This window comes from Rhinolophus hipposideros (assembly GCF_964194185.1).
Source record: "Rhinolophus hipposideros genome assembly, chromosome: 3".
In the NCBI taxonomy this organism is placed as follows: Eukaryota; Metazoa; Chordata; class Mammalia; order Chiroptera; family Rhinolophidae; genus Rhinolophus; species Rhinolophus hipposideros.
In genome coordinates, this window is record NC_138049.1 from 46,469,587 (window position 1) to 46,494,376 (window position 24,790).

The 24,790-nt window shown below is 35.4% G+C and overlaps 1 protein-coding gene across 2 annotated transcripts in view; it reads left to right on the plus strand.

Annotated features, from left to right (window-relative positions):
- Positions 1 to 24,790, plus strand: part of AK9 (adenylate kinase 9) — a 135,613-nt gene that overhangs the window by 60,199 nt on the left and 50,624 nt on the right. The window contains exons 14-20 of one of the 2 annotated variants that reach the window (XM_081044575.1): positions 4,544 to 4,648; positions 4,743 to 4,841; positions 7,411 to 7,494; positions 8,922 to 9,061; positions 13,401 to 13,557; positions 14,377 to 14,491; positions 22,648 to 22,724. In XM_081044575.1, coding sequence (XP_080900701.1) covers positions 4,544 to 4,648; positions 4,743 to 4,841; positions 7,411 to 7,494; positions 8,922 to 9,061; positions 13,401 to 13,557; positions 14,377 to 14,491; positions 22,648 to 22,724 — 777 coding nt within the window. Of the gene's footprint in view, positions 1 to 4,543; positions 4,649 to 4,742; positions 4,842 to 7,410; positions 7,495 to 8,921; positions 9,062 to 13,400; positions 13,558 to 14,376; positions 14,521 to 22,647; positions 22,725 to 24,790 lie in introns of those variants that run through there. The other variant, XM_081044574.1, reaches the window with a different exon arrangement.

The following is a 24,790-nucleotide window of genomic DNA, read 5'->3' on the forward strand; positions in this document are numbered from 1 at the left end:
TCTACAGGAGTGGCTTCTGCAATAGGTTGATAGGAAGAGGTCTTTCTTTTGTTTTCCAATACTTGTTGGTAGAATGTTTTATTTTCTTTCCAACTGCAGCCATTTTTCTCTCTGACACAGTAGTGCTATGTTTTCTCTGCACTATTCCAGCTTCTCACACAATGGGGGGATTCCCTGGGAGACGAGCCTCTCCTCTGTTAACAGTTCACCTGGGTCATAGGGTGCCACGTCCTTGTGTGGGTGCGGAGAGCTTTTGAAGTTCCAAAGCTCTTTATACACCCGATTCAGAGCCCGTATGTTTCAGCAGTTCTGTTTACTCCTGCAGGGATCTGCCCAGATAGGTGGGGCCAGGGGCGGGGTTAGTTGTGAGAGGTGGCCCAGAGCAATGGCAGCGACCACGGCCACAGCTGGTCCTGCTTTCACAGCTCCCACCCCTTTGCCGGAACTAGTTGGGCTGCGAATCTGTGTCTGCGATCCACAGTTCTCAGAACAGCAAATATCCTGTCCTTTTGATCTGACACTGCTACTTTATCACTTCTAGCACCGGGCAGGTGGGGGTGGGGCGAGCTCTAGGAGGGAAGGGAGGGGGCGGCTAGTCTCAGTGCCTAAGGCTTCTATTCTCCGCTGGGCAATGAGGGCTTAAACAACCGTTTTCAGCCTTCTTCCCTCAGTCTTTGCTCTGAGGTCTCTGCCATGAGCGCTGGGTTCAGCCGTGTTATATGCTGCCCCCTCAGCCCTGTGGGCCATAAGCGGAGCCCTAGCAGTCCGAGTTCTTCCCTCTCCCGCAGCTGCGGTAGTTCCAGGATACAGCGAGCTCGGAGCACTGAGCTAGGTCTGCGTCCTTCGCCCACTCGGCTCCATCTCCGCCTCTGCACTTCTCCCTTCCCTCCCCACCCCCGCGCGATTCGCCCACCTGGAGGTGAATTCAGTAGTGGGCCTCTTTGTCTTGCCTGTCTGCTGTGCAGGGAGTCCTTTGTGGAGTTATTGTTGTCTGATTAGTTGTAAATTCCAGGGCAGCTTTACAGAGGCTCACCTCATGCCGCCATTTTGATGACGTCTCCCAGTGTTCTTTCTACTGACCATTCTGCTGCTTCTGTATTTCACTCTTTGACATACTATTTTAGAAAGACACAAGGGTTTGGGTTTTTTTTCTTCTGTTTTTCTAAAGGAAAAATGAGAGATCTTATTTCATGGCTGTTTTTGAAATTCATTGATTGGCTTTGGTAGAATTTATATCTATAGTTGGTGCCCTTGTAACCAGTCCCATTAGAACATGTGAAAATAGCTTAATCTAAACATTGCCTCTTGGTGGGATACCCTCAGTGCAGCGCTTCCTATACACAAAGCACTTCCTATACACTTCTTTCTCACTTTCTAAGATCTGGATCCAAAATTTGAGATTAACTCCAGCAATTTTAGACTAGCTTCAACCACTACTGTTTGGATTTTCAGAAGCTATGGCAGTGTCCTGTCCTCTAATACGGGCATCACTGCCTCAATTCCAAAATTCTTCTCCAAATGAAGTTTTTCTCATTACAAAAGTAACAATAGATAATATTTATTGGGCACTTACTATATGACAGGGCTATGCTAAATGCATTGCATGCATTGCCCTATATTTAATTCTCATAACACACCTGTGAAGTAGGTATTTTTATCTCTACTTTTAGTAGACTAAGAAACTAAGGCTCAGAACAGTGTAGTAACTTGTCTACAATTGACAGCCAGCAAGTGATTGAGATTCAATTTGATGTCTGTGCTCTTATCCTCTGTCTCAAGTGGTCACAGAAAACTGGAAAGAGCAGATGAAAAAAAGATTCACTCATACTTACTCTCCAGTGATGTCCCCTGTTAAGAATTTGATGCATTCTCCAGCCCTCTTTTTTCTATTCATGTTGTAATGATTAATTGTGATCCTATATGTGCAAAATTGCATTCTCTCATTTTAAAATAATGCTTCTTTCTAATTAATGTGTAATTATTGTAATAAATTGTGTGTTAGATGGGGATGTAAATTCATTATTTCCAAAATGGTAGACCAATTTTACAAATAACATTTACTAAATTATCCATAATTTTACTAGAGATTTGAAATGCCATCGTTAATATTAATTTCATATGTGTGTGAAAATGTGTAAAGTTCTTAATTTTCTAGTCTATTCATTTTTCTAGTACAGCCTTTAATACAAATATAATTATTAAAGCTTTGTGATGCATTTAAAACTAGTAATGCAAGTTTCTTCACAAAACATTTTGTCTTAAAATTATTGCTGAGTATTCTTTCCCTTATTACATAAAATGAATGCTTACTGTGTGCCAGAAGTTGTACTGGGCTTTGGGATACATGTAGAATTTTTTCAAGTTCTATAATACAACAAATCCCAGTGGGATGATTATGTTAACATTAAACAATAATTTGACAAGAATTTGCATCTTTACTATTAAGCCTTCTCATGCAGACAGATGAAATCTCCATTTTTTTGGTATAATAGTTTATCCTTCCTTAACATTTTATAGCTTTCTTCATGTGTTACCTACATTTCTCTTAATAAGTTTATTCCTAGATATTTTGTCATTTTGTTACTATTGAATGTAATCACTTTTATATTTTCTAAGTAGTTATTACCAGCATATTAGAAAACTGTTAAATATTTATACATTTGTTTGTAACTGACCACGTTATTAAACTGACTTTCTAGTTCTGGTAGATTTTTAGTTGAGTCTCTTAACTTTTGCAGATAGCCACTCATATCATTTGAAAAAGCATTATAGTTTCAACTCCTCTTTTCCCATTATTTATGCTTATTTCCTTTCTCGACTAATTATGTGGTAGCAGTTCTAGAATGATGTTAAATAGTGGCAGTGATAGTGGGCCTGTTTAAATGGATTCTTTCCGATGTTTCTCCATAAGGTTATTAAGTATTTTTATCTAGTATGGATGTTGAACACTATCAAATGCCTTCTTGGCATCTATCAAGATGATCAGTTTTTAATCTTTTGACCTATTGATTTGATCAGTTATACTAATGTGTTTTCCAAATTAAACCATTTTTGTAGTTCTGAAATAAACCTTAGTCATTATTCTTATATTTTTTCTTTTGTTTTTTAATCTAGGATTTTTTCTATATTTATAAGTGTAATTGTATATAACATTTTCTTTTTTGTACTGTATTTGTCAGATTTTGCTTTCAAGGTTTCACTAACTTTTTACATAAAGTGGGAAGCTTCCCATCATTTTCTATGCTTGAAACTATTTAAATAGCAAGGAAATTATCTCTTTTTACATGGCAATGTTGAGCTTTTGCTAAGTAAGAACACAGTATTGCCCAATAAATCTGCTTCTCTTTTTTCTCATTAGCCTATAGACAATAGTTCAATATGGTGCCCAAGGGATTACAAAAAAACAATAAAAAGAGCATTGAAATTACATGCCATCCAAATGATCATCCCCAGATGGTCCAGAATTAATTTATATTTTTAGTACATTATCTTCAAAATGAAAAATCAAAATTTTAAAAAATACTCTTATAAGTATAAGACAACCTATAAGCTAAAGCTTGAGAATAATGACCCAGACTACTAAAATGGCTTGTTATTCCCTATTTAAGGCTGGATGAAATGGATTTGTTAATTTATTCAACAACATGCTAGAGTACCTACTTGGTGTTAGATGTGATTCTAGGCACTAGGCTACAGACTTGAAGCTCCTGTCCTTGTGGTAGTTGCATTTTAATAGCGAGTACAGGGGCAAAAACACACAAGAAAACAGAGAAAATGTAAACGGTTATGGGTCAGGCAGTGAGTGCGGTTGGGGTGCTGGAGTGTTAGAATGACGATCCTAACTTCTCCTCTGAAGAGGAGAGAGACATTAAACAGAAAACTAGATTAAAGAGGAAGGTAGCCTGCCTGGCTCCTGGAGGAAGAACAGTGCTCCGTAATGTTTCTTGGAGTCTGTAGTGATTCTTTTCATATCACATTACGGCACAAAATCATAGATTTTAAAGCATTCCACAAATTGCCTTCTCCCACCAGAACATAGAAATAGATGCTATCTCTCATAGGCTGCAAACGTAAAGGCTCTTTCTTTTTCAAATTCACAAATTATTCTAAATCTGACAATAGGGTTAACCTTTCTTAACATTTAAAAAATTGGAACATTTTTGCTAGTGAATTTTACTTCAATATATTTTTAAGAAAAGTTCAGGGGAGAATATTGAGAGTGTTTTTTTTTAACGCAGAAAATTATAGTAATACAGAGGATGGCAGCTAACATGGTGCAGGTTTCCTGTGTGCCAAGCATTTTCTAAGTTAAGTATTAACATCCATTATTGTGTTTAATCCTACACAATGCTTTTGGTTTGATAATCCTCATTTTGGGCAGTAGAAATTGAGGCGAGGAGATCAAATGATTTACCAAAGCCCCGCTGAATGAGTCAGAACTCACACCCAAGTCTTCCTGACATTAAAGCAGAGGATTGAATCACTATACCTGTCTCCTTACCCCAACTATCTTTTGCTAAGACAGCCAATTACTATCTTTCAGCCTCAACTTTAAGACAATTTGAAACAGAATTTGAAATACCAGAGTATGAAAATCTCCCAAGTGATAAAGGCTTAGAAGAGATGCCCTCCTCATTTGATGAAGATGGTAAAGAAATATATTACTGCTGTTATTGGCCAAATCTTTCCTGATATTAATACAAACAGATTAACTGATAAAGCATATTATTCTTTCACTGCAGTGTTTACTCTCGAATCCCAAAGAGAAACCCTTTCAGAGGGCAATGAAGAAGTGAAAGTGAAATCCGTTATCGATCAAGATGCTAAAATTGGTCAAGATGGTAACAAAATGAACTGTTAATGCCACACTTATGGTTCTTATTTTCCATTTATTTCATATTTTATCATGTTTATATTGAAGCTTAAACTATCCCCCTTATTGGAAAGTTCAGGAGAAAAAAGTTAGTTTCTCTCTTACAGATTTAAACTGAACAGCTATAGAACAAAACTAGGTTTACTAGAATGAAGAAGAAAATGTAGAAACAGAGGAGCTTAATATGATTAGAACCACCCTAAATTTTTTAATGTTTCTAAACATAATACAATCATTGTAACAAATTCTTTCTTAAAAGCTTGCTACTTCCTATTGTGTTAGAATCCAGCCATCATAAACCCAGAGTTTTAGCTGTGAAATGTTACATTTAGTGCTCTTTACCGTTATAAAATTTTTCTATTCATATTTTAACCTAATTGAAAGCTAATATGTTTACATATTAACATATGTTTAAATATATTTACATATGTTTAACCTAATTGAATCCTAGTATGTTTACGTTAATAAATGTAAACTATTTTTACCTATTTTTATTTATAATGTAACATTTTTAATTAAATTACTTTATTAGGAAACATTTTAACCCTCATTTTCTTTTTATATTTATTTTTATTAAATTTATTGGGGTGACATTGGTTAGTAAAATTATATGCGTTTCAGGTATGCAATTCTATAATACATCATCTATATATTATATTGTGTGTTCCCAGCCCAGCGTCAGTTCTCCTTCCATCATTTTCAATTACTGTACAATTTCCCTATTTGTAGGTAATAGTTTTAACTAGTTCTTCATGTTGGAAAGAAGTTATTTTTTTGATTTGTTTGCTACTGAAAATAATGCTTCAATGAATTTTTTACTTTAAGTTTTGTCTGCATGTTGACACAAGTGGAGTCACTGATTTAATGAGTAAGAAACTGTAGACAGAGTCAAGTGGCTTTGCATAAAAGTTGTTCCAAACTATGTTCCACTTGTTTCCTCGGTATTCTCTCTTTAAATACTATTTTTAAATTTTTTTAACTGTTTCTCAAGTTTAGAATTTTAATATTTGTTAACCATTTATGTTTCTTCTTTTCTGAGGTGACCTTTTTATTTAACACATTTTTCTAAATTGTTGTATCAGTTATATGGTTCCTGTATAAGCTTTCTATATTAATCACTTACTTTTCATATTCTTTTTCCAAATTGGAGAGTTTCTCCTTTAAATCACCTTGCTGTTTATGAAGTAGAGGAATTTTTTATATTTTTGTAGTCAAATCATTACTTTCCTTTTGTTGATTTCTTTAATTTATTTTCAGGCTTAAAACGTGTTCTCTCAACCGGAGACTTAATATATATTTATATTCTTTTTTTTAATTGGTCCAACCTTTTTGTATTTACTTTTTAAGTGCATCTGTAATTTCTTATGTTATATAACGTAGAGCTGATATTTTTGGTTTGCTCCCTCCTGATTCAGGCAGATGTGTGCTTGCCTGCTGTTTATTTCAAGCCTAGTAGGAATTGAACCGAGCAGACAGAAACTTATGTATGGCACTCTTCTTTCCCCAACATACACACAGGCCGATCCCCACCCATCCACCACACACACACACACACACACATTTTTCACATTTCATAGAAGGACCTTCAATATTACATTTTTGGCCAAGTGACATCTGGGAGCCCCATCGCTGCTGCTGCAGAGTTGCTAGCACCAGGACACTAAGGTCGGCCCTGCCTCATGCTGTCTTTTCCGTCCTTGGGGACAGAGTCTGAGGTAGAAGCAAGTGTCAGTGCTTCTCCCTACTGCTGGAGGGATGCCAGCACTGCCAGTGTTCCCTGGTAGTAGGGCACCCTCTCTGCCCCATGTATCTGAGATAAGCACAACCCTTACCTCTGGGAGCCAGGGCACTGTTAGTTACCTTGGGAAGGGAAAGTTTGAGGTTTGTTTTTTTTTTCAATTTAGACCCACTGGCATTATATGAAACTGAAATTACTCTTGGTTTTGTTATAGGTTAACTAAGTTATTATCTTTATTTTCTACTGCTGATAGATATATGTACCTATTTGATTATTATGGTTATCATTTTAATTTTAAAAATTAAGAAAAGATGAAATAGTGCCATTTGCAACAACATGGATGGATCTTGAGATTATTATACTAAGCGAAATAAGTCAGACAGAAAAACTCAAGAACCATATGATTTTACTGATATGTGGTATATAAAACTGAAAACAAAAAAAAACGATGCAAACAAATAAAGAAACAAAATCTCATAGACAGACAATATTATAGTGGTTACAAGAGGGTAAGAGGAGAGGAGGGTGGTAGATAAGGGTAAAAGGAATCCAATATATGGTGATGGAAGGAGAACTGACTTTGGGTGGTGAACACACAATGTGAGATATAGATAATGTTTTACAGAATTGTACACCTGAAACCTATATAACTTTACTAACAATTGTCACTGCAATAAGCTTTAATTTAAAAACAATTAAGAACATGAGTCCTGGATCCCTGGGCTCATACCATAATCTTCTTTGGGAATCACCTGCAATTCAATGATGTTATTTAGGTGTTGACAATGTTTATTCACAGATGAAAAAGAAACCAGTGAAACGTCTATGATTAAAAGAAGATCTCAGGACATTAGTCAAGATCTAAAGCTGGCTTCAAAAAAAGGTAAATTAATATTTGAGTAATTTGGTTCTCTTAGATTGTGGATCTAAAAAGCACAAATAGTGCTTTCAGACTTTTGGAGGAGAAAGGTCATTTTTTTAAAAAAGCATTGTTAATACCCAACTTACTCTACCTTAAAGGCTACTGTATTGTAAACAGTTGGATGTGCATGAACACAGAAAAAGAACATGTAATATATTGGTTTTATGAAAAAGAACATTGGGAAGACAGGAGATCTATCTTTCTGTTCTGCCATCCCTGGCATGTGGCTACCAAAACAATTTACAGTGTGGCTGCTGGTGCTCCAGCCATCATATCACTGTGCCTAACAGAAGGAAGAAAAGGCAAGGGACAAAACTGGCACTTCCCCCAGCTGAGTGATTCCTCTTTAAAGAGATAGGAGGAAGACTTGCCCCTCAAAAAATTCTGCTGGCATCATATCTATGGGCCATGCAAAAAGCTATAACAGAAATTGGAAGTTGTTTATTTTTTTAAGGTGGGCACAGTGCTGACCCCAACAAAATCAGGGTTCTTTTACTAAGCAAGAGGAGAAGGGACATGTGCAGCTTCTAGCACATTTAGTATCTTTGCCTGGCTATTTCTGCCTCTCCACGCCCCCCTTCCCAAGGCTACAGGAAAACCATAACTTCTTGCCTCTTCCACTCTGGTTGTCCAGGAATTGCCGGATCTCTCCATCACTGAGAACAGACTTCTCATTTCACAGCAGGAAGGGCAGCTGGATGCTGCTCTTCAAAGGCCTGTTGGGGGTTTTCTGGGCTGGGATCAATTGGGCTCTGGCAGGAGACCCTGACACATGGAACCTTGGGGCAGTGCCTCAGGGAGCACAGTAGGAAAGACAGAGAGAGCAGAATCATGTGGAGCTGCCTGTCTCTTGTCTCGTGTACATTGTCATGCTGCCTGTGAGCCCACTCAGCCTTGTAAGGAGACATTCAGCATTCAGTGAGGGTCAGAACCAAGTGTAACACTTGAGAAACCAGCCTACGTCACCCTTTCTTCCATTTCTTCCAACTTGCCTACCTCCTGTCCTCTTCCTGTCCCTTGTCGTCTCATGCTTACAATCGGAAGTGGTCATCTGATCATTCCCTAGACGCTTGTGTTTTAGCTTGACTCCTGGAATTCTTTGGTACCTACCTCTTCTCCCTGGCTTCCTGGTTTTGACTCCTGCCTGACCTGACTTCTCACCTCATTCACTTTCATTCTGATGCACTGGCTTTAAGCCACTTTTCTGATATTTTGTGATTCCTGACCTGACATTTCTTCCCTCATCTGTTTCCTCTTTCTTTTATCAAGTGCTACAGTAACACAAAGATCGTCACGTGTTAACAATCATACTCTATTGCAAATAGAATTGTCCACTAAAGTTATTAATGGTGTTAGTTTATTAACTTATTTTACTTTAAACTCAATAGAAGACTCAATAGAAGAGGTAACTGCAGATCACCCAGAGGTTCTTTCCATGATACAAGAGACTGTGAAAATGACAAAGATTATGAACTTTGAACAGCCATATGAAAAACATGCTGAAATATTAGAGGAAGTCCTAGAAGAGGTAAGAAATCCAGGCTGTTCATTTTTATCATTAATTTAGCAGTAACTGAGAAAGTTAACCTTTTATATATATATGTAATTAATTTAGAGTCTCATTTGATAGTACTGAAATCTATAGCCTTCAAATGCATGTACATTTTCTAGTCAACATTGTTATGTGTAATGTACCCCAGAGAACAGTTGCTTATGCTCTTTGGTAAATTTTCACTTATCAACAGTTATGCGGTATAATTTCATAGCTATGAAATTAATTCTTCATTAACTGTTATTGTCTTTAATTCAGTTCACTTAGTTAAGAGATGGCACGAATGAAGCCAATACCAAAGCTAGATAGTTCATCTATGAGCTAATCAATTGTAAACCAAGACAAATGTTGCTCCATAGATAATTTCATCCAATCGCTGGGAATGTGCATTCATAATGGAGATGGAGAGACACAAGTTATTTTCCAATCTGAAGGGAAAATAAAGCCTCGGATACTATGTCCTACTGATGGCAAATCAGAATGCTTATCTTTTGTTTATGAAGAACAAGATATCCGTAGGGGTCTGCTTTGTATAGAGACCTTGAGTAAGCATTCAGAGCAAAGTCAGAGAACAAATCAGTTTTGGACTCTCAATGAACTTCTCCTATATTTCTGTGTAATTTGAAAATGATGCAATTTACAATTATTATGTGAGAAGAAAAAAAACTATTCCATGAGAGTATAGAACTAGTGTGTTACTCTGTACCACACTGGGTTGTCTCCACGAGCCCCAGGCTATACCCCAGGCGGGTTGCTGCCCTCCTCTGAGCTTCCAGTGGAGATCTTCCAACTTCCTCTGCATCTCGTCAGGTTGTTCTGTCATCACGCTGAGCACCTGCTGTTTGCCCTCTCCTGTGCTACATCCTAGGGATCTGAAGACGAATCATAACTTCCCTTTAAGGAGTTGTCTATCAGGTGGGGGAAGGCTGGCGGATAATCCAATAATTGAATTCTGTGCTTAGTGATAAATAGAATAGTACAAGATGTAGGAATTGCACAAAGGCAGGGGCTGTCAGCTCTACCTAGGACGGGAAACAACGCATCCCGGGGGTGGGGGAGAGAAATGCAAGTGAGGGACATCTGTGGCCCTGTGGAAGTCCCATCCTTGCCCTTCACTGAAAAATTTCTCGATTCACTTCAGAGTTTATTCTGGAGGATACAAATCTACAGGGAGTGCTACTAAAAATGCTTCTGCTAAAGGAACATATGTAATGTTTTTAGACGGTAAACTGTGACTCTGAGATTGTAGGGGAGTTTACATCACATGAGCTTTTGACATCAAAGCTCATATGAGATTGTTTCTCAAGAGAACAGAGACCTGTCATCTTTTTCTACTCTGTGAGTAGGAAACCTATTTTCAAAAAGTAACTAGTTAGTTACTAATTTTTTACATATAAAGACAACATTGTTTGATGTCCTTCTCAAATTAATTTATAGATTGATGCAATTCTAATAAAAATCTCAGTATATTTTGCGAACTGACAAAATAACTCTGCCATTGATTGGGAAGAACCACAAGTTGAGACTAGGTAAGAACAGTTTGGCAAATTATAATAGAGAGAGACTTGCTCTACCAGCTAGCAAAATGTGTTGAAATGCACAGAGAAGGTACAGAAACAGACCTCAGTATAGATAATAAATTGAGTATGTGTTGAAGTTTACATCACAATCCAAAAAGCAAAGGAAGAAATATTTAATACTGTTGATAAAATTAACTATTCGGGGAAACTAATTTAGATTCTCATCTTATATCAAAATTAAAATAAACTTCATATACATTAATTAATTAAATGTAAAAATGGCATGTTTTTAACTAGAAGAAAGTATAGTGATATTGAAATGATCTTAGAATGGTCAAGTACTCGGAGCAAATGCAGTGGACGAGCTGTTAAAGCAAAATCTCAATAGAGGGGATACTTAATAATGATTCTCTGTAAAAAAATTATGAAAATCAAAACTTTAGGGCAAAGATAAAACTGGAGAAAGATTTATAATAAAATGAAATTAATTCCTTAATATAAAGATTTCTTACAAATCAAGGAAAATCTAATATCACAACATAAAAGCAGGCAAAAGATGTAAACAGGTTATTTCATCAAAGAAGAAATATAAATGTTTAATTGAGAATTTTCATATTCAAGTGTCAATAAAAATATGAAAATTAAAAAAATGAGTTACAATTTCTCACCTATAAAATTGGCAAAGATTTTTTTTAAACTTATAACAATTCATACTAGTGAGGCTGTAGTTATATAGTCAGATGGGAGGAGTGAAAATCAATACACACATTTTTGAAGCAATGTGGCAATGTGTATTGAAAGCCTTTAAAACGTTTATTCCTTTATCTTCCTTGACCGAAAAGCCCTTCTAGGAATCCAACCTAAAGAAATATATTGGAATACTATTCTGCCATAAGAAAAGATGAAATAGTACCATTTGCGACAATATGGATGGATCTTGAGATTATAAGGCTAAGTGAAATAAATCAGACAGAAAAAGTAGAGAACCATGTGATTTCACTGATAATATGGTATATAAAACTGAAAACAACAAAAGAACAAGACAAACAAATGAAGAAACAAAAACTCATAGACACAGACACTAGTTTAGTGGTTACCAGAGGGTAAGGGAGCAGAGGGGTGGTAGATGAGGGTAAAGGGGATCAAATATATGGTGATGGAAAGAGAACTGATTCTTGGTGGTGAACACACAATGGGATTTATAGACGATGTAATACAGAATTGTACACCTGAAATCTATGTAACTTTACTAACAATTGTCACCCCAATAAACTTTAATGAAAAATAGATATGTATATATATAAAGAAATATATGTTTGAACAAAGATTTATATACAGATATTCATCACATGATCACAATGTTATGATAAAATTATAAATTATATAAATGTTTAATCTTAAGAGGATAATTGAACAAATTAAGGTTTATTCATTTGATAAAATACTATGATGTCTTTTTTTTTAATTAAATGAGATGGGGAAACCATAATTTATATATTGATATTGCTTTAATCTTCGTATCTTTGAAACTTGGACTGTAAAAGTTTTTATTAACCATTTATATTTTTTCCAGTTTTATTGAGATATAATTGACACAAAACATTGTAGTTGCTTAAGGTGTACAACATAATGATTTGACATTAATGATCTGATATATGCATATATGCAAAATGATCACCACAATAAGTTTAGTTAACATCCATCACCTCACATATTAATAGTTAGTTTTTTATCTGTGTGTGAGAAGAACTTTTAAGATTACTCTCTCCGCATCTTTCAAATATACGGTATAACATTGTTAACTATAGTCGCCGTGCTGTACATTATATCTCCAGGACTTATTCATCTTATAACTGGAAGTTTGTACTTTTTCACCCCCTTTACCTATTTCCCCACCTCTGGCAACCACCAATCTGTTTTCTGTTTCTACGAATTCAGTTTTTCTAGATTCTATGTATGAGTGAAATCATACAATATTTGTCTTTCTCTGAGTTATTTCACTTATATTTCTTCTCTATAACTTTCTTTTTTTACCCCTTAATTCTCTTATGTTACACATTTCGAAGTGTTTAAAATTCATTTTTTTAAAGTTTCCATTCAGATGTAAATTCGTAAAGCACATAATCTGAAATTCTGCATGGGCCAGAGGGTTACATGAGCCCTTTGACTTACTTCTAACATGCTGTGATTACCTGAGGGCACACAAACCCTCAGAATCGTTGTACTGACAGATCCACGTTACTCTTTACTTGTATTGAAGCTATTGCTGTTTGGTTGTTGGTTGGGGTGAGTTTAGCACAACTGAACTGAAAGATTTGTTTTGACCCAGTTCCCTCCACAGCTATTTGTAACTATCTCAGTACCTCTCAGCTCTCTTACTGAGGGCTGAAAATCAAAAGGGAAGTTGTCACTAAAAAAGGCAAGCTGGACCTTGCTACTTGAAGAGTGGTTCATAGACCATTATCACCTGGGAGCACATTAGAAATGCACTCTCGGGTCTCATCCCAGACCTTCTGAATTAGGATCTGAATTCTGTAATACTGAATAACATATAGCAAAAACGTGTGTTGTTATATTTCTTTAACAAAGCCTTTTCCTTTCCATTCTTAATTCTTAAAACTTACAGCTTTCTTGCTTTAAGTTTATCTTTTGAAATTAAGAGGCTCTTTTTTTTCCTTCTGAAAATCAGAAGGACTCAAAAGATAGTTGGTTAAGGTTCACAGAAATGTTTTCTCAAGCTAGCACCCTTTACTTGTCTAGCTATCATGGTAATATCAATGTGTTGTTTTTCACAGGTAGTTGAAGAAAATAAGAACAGGTTTCCTGGTGCCCCAAAATATGGAGGATGGATACTGGACAACTGCCCTATTATAAAAGAACTGTGGACAGTCTTAGTTGAGAAAGGAATTACACCAGATTTAGTAGTTTGCTTATCAAATACAGAAAACAATGGTTGGTAAATATTTATCATGTAAATTTGAAATTGAAGTTTTTATTGATGATATTATTTTTATTTAAAATATAAAATGGGAAAATCTCCACCCTCCATAGGTACAAATACCACCTCAGTAATTCTTTCACGATCCTGAGATACACAAAATAAAGCATCCATCCACCAAGAAGATGGCCAGCATAGTGTGCTGGATCACTGAATGTTCTATCAGGCCTTTAGGATTATTCTTTAGAGCTGAAAATTAGCACCGTCCCCTCCAGTCAGCACTTCTAAATGAAATATATGTAAGGTCGAGGGCAAAGACTATATATTAGCCCTTCTTCACCTCAAATTGAAATCATTAAGTACTTAAAGATAGCAGAACTAAATTTTAATTAGTTTTTTCACTTTGTACAAAACTATAATAATCAAAACAGTATGGAACTGGCATAAAAACGGACACGTAGACCAATGGAACAGAATAGAGAGTCCAGAAATAAACCCCCACCTATATGTCAACTAATCTTTGACACGAGGGCTAAGAATATTCTGTCATTTTGCCTCTTAGGAAAATGTATTTGAAAAGAGTTTCCAAGGTAGAAATATAATATACTGCCTTTTTTCATGTTTTGGTTGTTTATACCATGCCAATATATACTTTTTAAAAAAGATTAAGTTGGTCTCTTAATATTTTAAAGAAACTGGGCTCTGTTTAGATAAACGCTTAAAGGAAAATGTTTAGATATAGGGAGAATTAATTTTTTATTGTTAATTTCCAAAGTACATCTCACTATATTTTATAGAGCATCAAAATTAATATTATTCTCTTTATATTTCAGGAAAGTGTTTACTTAATAGACTGTATTTAGAGAATAAACCTGAAATTGACTCTAAGATATTAGAAAGATTATTAGATGAACTACAAAAGGAAAAAACAAAAGAAGCAGCAGCAAGGTAAAAATCTGCCTGGCATAACAAAGCAGGTTAATTAGTCTTTTATGAAGCTGTTAAATATCTACTTAAGATTTATATTTATGAAATCTCTTTAATATCAAAATGGTGATCTAACTGATCCAATTCTAATTAAGTCTAAGAAAAACAGTAACTTCACAAATAATTCCAGAATGTCTAACGTAGTTGTGTATGTTTTCACAGTCCCATATCAAAGTCATTCTAAAATCAAATGTCTACTCTCAAGAGACACTAAAAAAAGAGAGCATGGATAAGATTTTTTTTCTTTTCACTATATTTATCTGTGACTTAAAAAATTTTGCTAACTAGAATCCACAAATTGAAGAAATAATACGATAAAAACTAAGTGAAAGTGCACTTATGTGATAGGACTAAAATGCAAAGCTTGACTAAGTCCTACATAAGGACTAGACCAGTTATTTACTATAGTCACAGGTTTAACATCAGGACTTTATTCTCCAATCTGGGTACAATGAAGAACTTTTAAAAATATGAACACATACCTGTTTCTTCATGACTGGGGTCAAGAACTCTCAGGTTCTTTTTTTTTTCCTGTTTTTTTTAGTTTCAGATGTACAAAACAATATAATAGTTAGACATTTATCATTTATATCCCTCACACAGTGATAACCTCCCATCCCCCCATCTAATACTCCTCTGACATCACATACAGCCATTACATTGCCACTGTCTCTATTTCTATGCTGTACTCTGCTTCTTGTAACTATATCAAGTTCTTCAGAATGAGAAATAAAGTATAATAAGAAACAGTGACTTAATTTGCTAATTGTTCTTCCTAGCTGAAACATGTTGGATACTTGAAATTTTAATTTGTACACTGGGATTCCTACTTCTCAATGTGACAAAGACTGAGACATTTAAGAACTAAATTTCTTTATGTTAATCCACTAAACCTCCTACAATTAATGATGGCACCTGTACAAGCTTTCTTAAATGCTATTTCATTTTCCCCTTCAGATATTAACAATTTGAGCTGGGATTTAGGAGAGCTCTTTAAACTCTGGAAATTATGAAGCCAGTATCTGGGTTGTTGGAGGGTAGGGGGGAAGATAACTGATAAGTGTGTCAGAGGATTTTTTTTCAGTGTTCATTATTCCTCTAAGTTAGCCATTTCTTTAGGGACTTAACACAAAAATATACAAAGTATAATTTAATTAGATTAATTAATAAGATTGTTTGACATATTGACTAAAAAGTATTATTAATTCAGGTAATACTTGCAAACTGATTGCATTTATTTTTAGCTTTTAAAAGTTTTCTTTCAAATAGAGCTAAATCTTCTAGGATTTAAGGGATTACGTAACTTTTTTCCAGTGTTTGAGAAATAGTCAAATATTTGAGAACAGATGAAGATAATGACATAAGACTAAAACAAAGTTCATGTGATTTCTAGATTGAAAGTCTGCTACATTTTAAATGCATAAAAAATAAATATGTCTATAATTTTTAAAATTTTTATTAAATTTATTGGGATTACATGGGTTACTAAAATTATATAGGTTTCAAGTGGACAGTTCTGTAATACAACATCTATATATTGCATCGTGTGTTCACCACCCAAAGTCTGTTCTCCTTCCATCACCAGATACCTGACCGCCTTTTCCCTCTTCTATCACACCTCACCCCCTTACTCTGGTAACAACTGAACTGTTTTCTGTGTCTGTCATTTTTTTGTTTGTTTGTCTTATTCATTCGTTGCTTCCAGTTTTATATCCCAGATATGAGTGAAGTCATATGGTTCTCGACTTTTTTAGTCTGAATTATTTCCCTTAGCATGATAATCTCAAGATCCGTCCATGTTGTTGCAAATGGCAGTATTTCAAAGATGAAAGCTTATGGCCAAATAATACTCCATTGTGTCTATGTACCACATCTTCTTTATCCAATTATCTATCTAAGGACACTAATTGTTTCCATGTCTTGGCCACCATGAATAGTGCTGCAGTAAACATAGGGGTACATATACCTTTTTGGATGTTTTCAGATTTGGGGGGGAGATGACTCAGAAGAGGTATTGCTGGATCATATGGTAATTCTATTCTTAATTTTTTGAGGAATCTCCATACTGTTTTCCGTAGTAGCTGTACCAATTTACATTCCCACCAACAGTGTATGAGGGTTCCTTTTTCTCCACAACCTCTCCAACACATTATTACTTGTCTTGTTGATAGTAGCCATTCTAACAGGTAAGAGGTAGTATCTCATTGTGGCTTTGATATGCATTTCCCTAATAGCTAATGAAGTTGATCATTTTTTCATGTATCTGTTAGCCGTTTGTATGTCTTCTTGGGAGAAGTGTCTGTTTAGGTCTTCTGCCCTTTTTTTAAATTGAATTGTTTATTTGTTTTTTTTGTTGAGTTGTGTGAGTTCTTGATATATTTGGGATATTAGCCCCTTATCGAAGGTGTTCCTTGCAAATATGTTCTCCCATTCTGTTGGTTGCCATTTGTTTTGTTGATGGTTACTTTTCCTGTGCAAAAGCTCTTTAGTTTGATATAATCCCATTCATTTATTTTTGCTTTTACTTCCCTTGGCTTTGAAGTCAATTTCATACAATCCTCTCTGAACCCAAGTTTAGCACCTATGCTTTCTTCTATACAATTCATTGTTTCAGATCTTATGTTTAGGTCTTTGATCCATTTTGAGTTAATTTTGTTATATGGTGACAGAGAGCAGTCTAGTTTCATTCTTTCGCATGTGGCTTTCCAGTTTTCCCAGCACCATTTATTGAAGTAGCTTTCTTTTCTCCATTGTATGTTTTTGGCTCCTTTGTCTAATATTACCTGCCCATGTATACGAGGTCTGACAATGAAGTTCGCGAACTCATCCTAGAAAAAGTGCTACATACCTCATTGCTGACTATCACTATGATCACTTTTGAAGTACTCCCCTTGGGAAGCTATGCATTGATGCCAGCACCTAATCCACCCTTCAAAGCAATTTTGGAACTCTTTTTCTGGAATGGCCATCAGAGCTGTCATCGTATTACCCATGATGTCCTAAATGTCATCAGGACATTCCTTTCAATATTTCCTTTATCTTTGGGTAAAGAAAGAAGTCATTGGGGGCTAGATCAGGTGAGTAGGGAGGGTGTTCCAATACAATTATTTGTTTACTGGCTAAAAACTCCCTCACAAACAGTGCCATGTGATCTGGTGCATTGTCATGATTCAAGAGCCATGAAGTGTTGGTGAAAAGTGCAAGTTGTCTAACTTTTTCATGCAGCCTTTTCGGCACTTCCAAATAATAAACTTGGTTAACAGTTTGTCCAGTTGGTACAAATTCATAATGAAGAATCCCTCTAATATCAAAAAAGGTTAGCAACATCATTGCAACAAGTTCACGAACTTAATTGTCTGTGTGACTTCGTATACTTTGATGCTCCCTGATTGGGAGCATATATATTGATAAGTGTTGTCCCCTTTATCATTATGAAATGTCCATCTTTGTCTCCTGTTACCTTTTTCATACTGAAGTCTGTTTCGTCTGATATAAGTATGCCTATGTCTGCTTTTCTCTGGATGCCATTTGCTTGGAGTATCATTTTCCACCCTTTCACTTTGAGTCTATATTTGTCTCTTGAAGGGAGCATATTGTTGGGTTTTGTTTTTTAATCAAATCTGCTACTCTGTGCCTTGTTATTCGTGAATTCAGTCTATTTACATTTAGGGTGATTGTTGATATATGAGGGTTTCTGATAGCCATTTTATCTTTTGTTTTCTGGTAGCTCGTTGTCTCCATTGTTTCTTTGCCTTTGTGTTTCTGTTATTTTACTTTAGTGGCATTCTATAATTTATTACCTGTTTCCTCTTTTTTTATGTTATGTGTCTCAGTTCTAGATTTATTTTTGAGTGGTTACCATTAATTTATGTGAAAGAAAGTTTCATATATACAGTAGTCCATTTTCTTCAGCATGCGTCTTATCTCCATTCTCCTTTGCCAATTCAGATCTTTACTCCCTCCCCTTTTATGTTTTTGTTGTCACAAATTATCCCTATTTATGCTGTGAGTTCATTTCTGAGTTGCAGTAGCAAATTGTCTTCTCTTTCTCTCTCATTTTTTTTTTTTTTGGTTTTTATTTCCTTTACCTTTTATGTGTTGTTTAAGTGTATAGTGCCCTGTTCTGTGTAGGGGTTGCCATTTCCTGCTGCTGTCTTTCTATTAGTAATTTTATGTATAGTTTTGTCTTTTTGTTTCAGGTAGAATAACCTCTTTCAGTATTTATTGTAATGCAGGCTTTGTGGTGGAAAATTTCTTCAGCTTCTGTATATCTTTATTCCTCCTTCATATCTAAAGGATAACTTTGCTGGATATATTATTCTTGGCTAATAATTTGTCTCTCTCAATAGTTTGAATATTTGATTACACTCCTTCCTGTTTTTAAGTTTATTTTCTGGATATTTTTCATTTTCTTTTTGAGCTGCCTTGTTAACTTGGTTATTCATGGTAATTGATGAATGATTTCTCTTCCTGGACATCTACAGGAGTGAATTCTGCAGCAGGTTGATATGAACATGTCTCTCTTTTGTTTTCTAGTAGGTAGCGCTCGAGCATTCTATTTTCTCTTGCCCTGTTCCACCTTCTTGCATGGTGGGAGGTTTCCTGGGGAGGTAAGCATCTCCTCTGTGACCAGTTTGCCTTGATCTCAGGGCACCACCCCCCATGGGAGGATGTGGTGGGTGATGGGGTTCTGAGCCCCCAAAATCCCAGTGTTGCCCCCACAGCCAGATGCAGCCTTATGTGCCCCTGCTGGGATCAGCTGCAAAAGTTAGGGGCAGAGTGGGCTCAAGAGAGGTCGCTAGTGTGTTTGTGTCTGTTTTCTTCTGAGTAATGGTGACTGCCTTTAATTTTGTGTTGTTACTGCAAGCAACTGCAGTATTTCAGTGATTTATAGACAAGGTGACCATATTTCTCTATTTGCCTCACCCCTGTATCTCCTCCCTTGTCTCTGGAATTATCCACAGTGTGTGTCTGGTGCTCAGGGTCTATCTCTCCAGTTCTCAGGACTGTAGATATTCTTCAATATCTGATACTGCTACAGTTTTTTTTCTGTGGCCCGCTGCTAGCACTGGGAGGGTGTGGGAGAGGCGAGCTCTGGAAGGGTATGGGGAGACTTCCAGGCTCTATGGCTTTGTTTTCTGCCTGGTAGTGAGGGCTGTTAGATCCCAGTTGTTGCACTTCTATACGCAGTCTTTGCCCGAGGTCTCTGCTCCGGTGGCTGGGTTCAGCCATATTATATGCTGACCACTCAGGCAGGATTGCTGGGGCCAGAGAGAGTGAATCTTCAGTCTAAATCCCCCTATCTCCTGGGACCGCAGTGAGCTCTGGGTCGCATCCCACAGCTCCCATCTCTGTACTTCTCCCTTCTCTCCTCTCCTGTTTGCCCTGATTCGCCTACCATCAGATGTTTCAATGTGGATCTCTCAGGCATATTTGTGTGTTATGTAGGGAATCCTTTGTTGAATTGTAGCTGTTCAACTTGTTGTAACTTCAAGGCGAGATATCAAAGGGGACCCCTCATGCTGCCATGTTTCTGACATCACTCTACATTTATAATTTATTTTTAAAGGAAAAAGAGATCTTTTCTACTTTCTCCCGACTCTACTTTCACCTTGCTTTTACAATATAGAGTTTTCTGAGGTATGTCTATAATCAATTTTTTTACTTCTTTTGATTTTAAATGTTTATATCTTTTTAAACTTCTTAATGTCAAAGACTTGCCCAGATTGAAGCAGGCTTTTCTATGTGTCTGTATGTTCCCTTTTAAATTCAACATGAGTATTTCAGAACAAACTTTTTTTCATATGCTGCAGAAAATGAAATCTGAAATGGAACCAGAAAAAAAAAATGGTCAGCGACTCTTTCAAAGACCTTGCAACTTGGTTAGAAAAGAGATAACAGGATTAAGAATTCCATGTTGGGCCAAATATCTTAAGACACGCCGAATCCTACAGCTTTTCCAGCATCAGTTTCCACATGTGCTAGTCAAATGCAGAATAATTTCTGTCGTCACCATTAGTTAGTCTTTGACCCATCTATCCAAGTGGTTTATCGAAGTATCTAATAACCGGCAGCAAAAGTCTTCCTTGTTCTTGCCAGGTTTAGATTCTTAGCAGCAGTATACCTTATCCAGATTTTGGATGAGGGGAGTCTCACAAAAAAGTCCTGTGTGAACTGCCGATTCATACATGATCAAAATGGGGAAAGAGTTCAGAAACAATGCCCAGTCATCTCAGAGGTCTTGTCACAAACAAAGGGAACTCTGGTTGTTTCCATGTCTTGGCCACCATAAATAAAGCTGCAGTGAACATTGGAGCACACTTGTCTTTATAGATAAATGTTTTCAGATTTTTGGGGTAGATACCCAGGAGAGCGATTGCTGGGTCATATGGAAACAACCAAAATGTCCTTCGATAGATGAATGAATAAAGAAGTAATGGTATATATATATATATATATATATATATATATATATATATATATATATATATACACACACACACACAATGGAATACTATTCGGTGGTAAGAAAAGATGAAATAGGACCATTTGTGACAACATGGATGGATCTTGAGATTATAATGCTAAGCGAAATAAGTCAACCAGAAAAAGTAGACAACCATATGATTTCACACATATGTGGTAATAAACCAAAAACAACAAAAGAACAAGACAAGCAAATGAGAAACAAAAACTCATAGACACACACAATAGTTTAGTGGTTACCAGAGGGTAAGGGGTTTAGAGGGTGGTAGATGAGGGTAAGGGGGATCAAATATATGGTGATGGAAGGAGAACTGACTCTGGGTGGTGAACACACAATGTGATTTATAGAGGATGTCATACAGAATTGTATACCTGAAATTTATGTAACTTTACTAACAATTGTCACCCCAATAAATTTTAATTAAAAAAAAACAAAACAAAGGGAACTCAAATTACATCAAAACTTGAGGCTGAATCACAGGATTCGGAATACAGTGAAAGAACACCCCCTATTAACAAGAAATACATCTGTTGGGAGAAGAGTTCTGATACTGTCTTGTGAAGAGAATATAGTATATAACTAGATTTTCAACGGAAGGGAAGAGGACACAAAGAACACTAAACATGAGAGAATGACAAGCCTATACGGAAGACTATCCCAGAGTGTTCCACTGATATGAATGGGTTCTACTTTACTTAACTAATTAAATACTTGGTACAGTTTTTGGCATTATGTTTTAAAAATGAAATTATTTTTGAAAGAATGCAACACTGTTGTACACGTTCCTTTGTGCAATAGTTCGCTGATTCCTGTGGGCTAAATTCCTAGACATAGAATTTCTATGTCAAAAGTACACACATTTTAATTTTATAAATATTGCCTCTCTCCATCATTTTACTAACTTTCCTTATACCTGTATTCACCATTAAGGCAGGTTGAGTTCTTCATCCCTAAAGAAAAATAGATTTCTTCCAGATATTTAAGTTCCCATATTCCAAATCTCTTTAAATTTCATCATTACTGTGTTAAATCAGAAAATGATTATTCTGATTACAAAGATAAATGTATAAATTTTCTATTTATTCAATACAGAAAATTTTTTAAATGTATAAAAGTTAAATAAAACTAAAAACTCTCGTAATGCCACCATCCAGAGATAATTACTATTATAACAATTTGACTCATTCTCTTCTAGTCTTTTACTCATTTATATATATATATATATATTTAATTACAGAATTGAAACTATTATACATAGTTTGATATTCTACTTTTTTCACTTAACATTATGTTATGAACATTTATCTTTTAATCAAAAAAGGAAATGGCACAATTTCTCCATTTGGCTTTTCAACTTGGAGTTAGACAATCCTTTTTTAATTTTGACAGGTTTCCTAATTAATAGTCAAAGTTTTTCAAAGTGCAGTATTCCAACTTGTCTTTCAAAACAAAAATCCTGAAAATTAACTGACCTCAATATGAGTAAATTAAATATTTACATTGTAAAGTGTAATGAATATTATAAACAATTTACTCTTTTTTTTTTTACCACTATAAGCCTTAAATCCTATAATTTTGTAAAATGTGTGAATTTCCTAAGGTAGTTAAATTTTGAACTTTTTTATTTCAGAAAAGCCAAAGAAGAGGCATTGAGACTAGAAGAAGAAAATCAAAGAATACTGGAAGCTATGAATGAGAAAGGAAAAGGCAAAACACAAATTGATATGACTAATAATTTGTCATTTAATTTTGTATTGTTACTGAAAGCAGCTGCATTATTTCAGTGAATGATTGACAGGCTGACCATATTTCTCTATTTGCCCATGAGAGTTCAGGTTTATGGTTATGGTTCTGATGTATTTCTTTGACCTCCTTTCAATTCTCAAAGTGTTCCAATTTGGACAATAATTTATATGTAGTAATGAATTCGTAAGAAAAAGACTCCTTATACAGATACTTACTCACGCACCCTCTAAGACTGGGTACACAGTAGGACAACATGTGCAGCATGTCTTAAAATAGTTGCCCTTGTCATAGATGACACATAATTGGGATTATTTCAATTCGAAGGATCCTACAGAAGTTGAGAAAACACTCAAACTCTTACTATACCCATTGTCTTTGCACTTAAACTTATAGAAGAACTTACTACTAAAAGTTTCTTTTAAGACTGGAGTTCTTAACCTAGGGTCCAAGGATAGAATTCAAGGGTCTGGTAACTTCAATGAGAAACTAATCATAACTTTATTTTAACTAACCTTTAATTGAAAATTAGGTTTTCCTTAGACTAGAAATTAATATAGGCAAAAAACCACAATAGTATTAGCAGTAACTTGACTTTGTCACTAATAGAAATGAAGATATTTTTACACCATATTAGTTTTATATATCTTATTTATGTATATCCCTATTCCCAAATTGTGGTAGTTATTAAACCAGCTATTAGTTCTTGTTATTTAATGCATTAGTAAAGATGCACAAATTTCTTACAGCACAAGAAAATTTTTGATATCTTTACGACTATTTCAATATAATTGGCTTCTTACATATTTTATTTTATAAGATTGAAAGCATTATTCTAAGAAGGGGTCCATAAGTTTCACCAGACTGCCCAAGGGGTCCATAGCTCAAAAGAGTAGAGTATCTGTTTCAGTTTTCCATTGCTGTGCAAAAAACCACCTCAAAACTGTAAAACAACCACCATTTTTATTATACACATAGTTCTGTGGGTCAGGACTTTAGGCTTATCTCTGTTCCTCAAAAATGTCGATTCTGATTTTAAATAACCATTTTGGAAGTAGATTCTCTGGCGCCACTCAAGCCTTCGGGTAGTGTGGCTCTGATTAACATCTTCCGTATGACTTACGAGAGACGCAGAGCCACAACCATCAATAAGCCACTCCCAAATTCCTGACCCCAGAAATTACAAGGATAATATGTGATTATTGTTGTTTTAACCACTACATTTTGGGGTAATTTATTATGAGGCAATAGATAATAATACAACATATACTTAGTCAAAATCACAGATAGTACAAGCATCATATAACACTTTTCAGTCCATTCCTGACTTACATAGTACTCACATTATTCATTAGGGTTCTAGTAAACAGTATTGGAACTTTTTACAGTTTTCTGCATCATTATATAATTTTTTTTTAATTTGTGTGTTTTACAAAGTACCTACTATACAACTTAAAAATAACTAAATAGGTGCATATTGGAGGTATATGATTTTCTAAATTATTTTTTATTTTTTTATTTTTTATACTCTAGGAGATATTTAGTTGAAAGACATTTTGAGATTCTGGTGTAGAGCACATAACTTCATCCCAAACCCTAATAGGATTCAGCAAATGTTGCTTCTCTCTCCTCTGTGTCCACATAACATTCTTCATATAACACAAAAGATTCATCACATTCTATGTCATATACTCGGAAGGAATATATGTGTTCAGCAGTCCTGGTCAGACCTCGAGATATAATGACACTTCAGGATGCTTTTCTTGGGTGCTTAATCACCCAGATTTAGATAAAAATCCCCGTGCCAGAGGTAGTACACACCACTAGAATGTGATTCTTGGAAGGTACTCACTGGGATTCCCACAATAATCCAGAAAACAAGCTTGTTTTTTTTCTCATATCATCTCTGCATAGAAAGTACCTTGTTTTTCTGTCAATTTCACAAATACTTTAAAGGGTTGGGGAGGTAGATTTTTCTAACACCACCATTTACTCCATCTCCTTCCTGAAAGACTTCCATGCATATATTT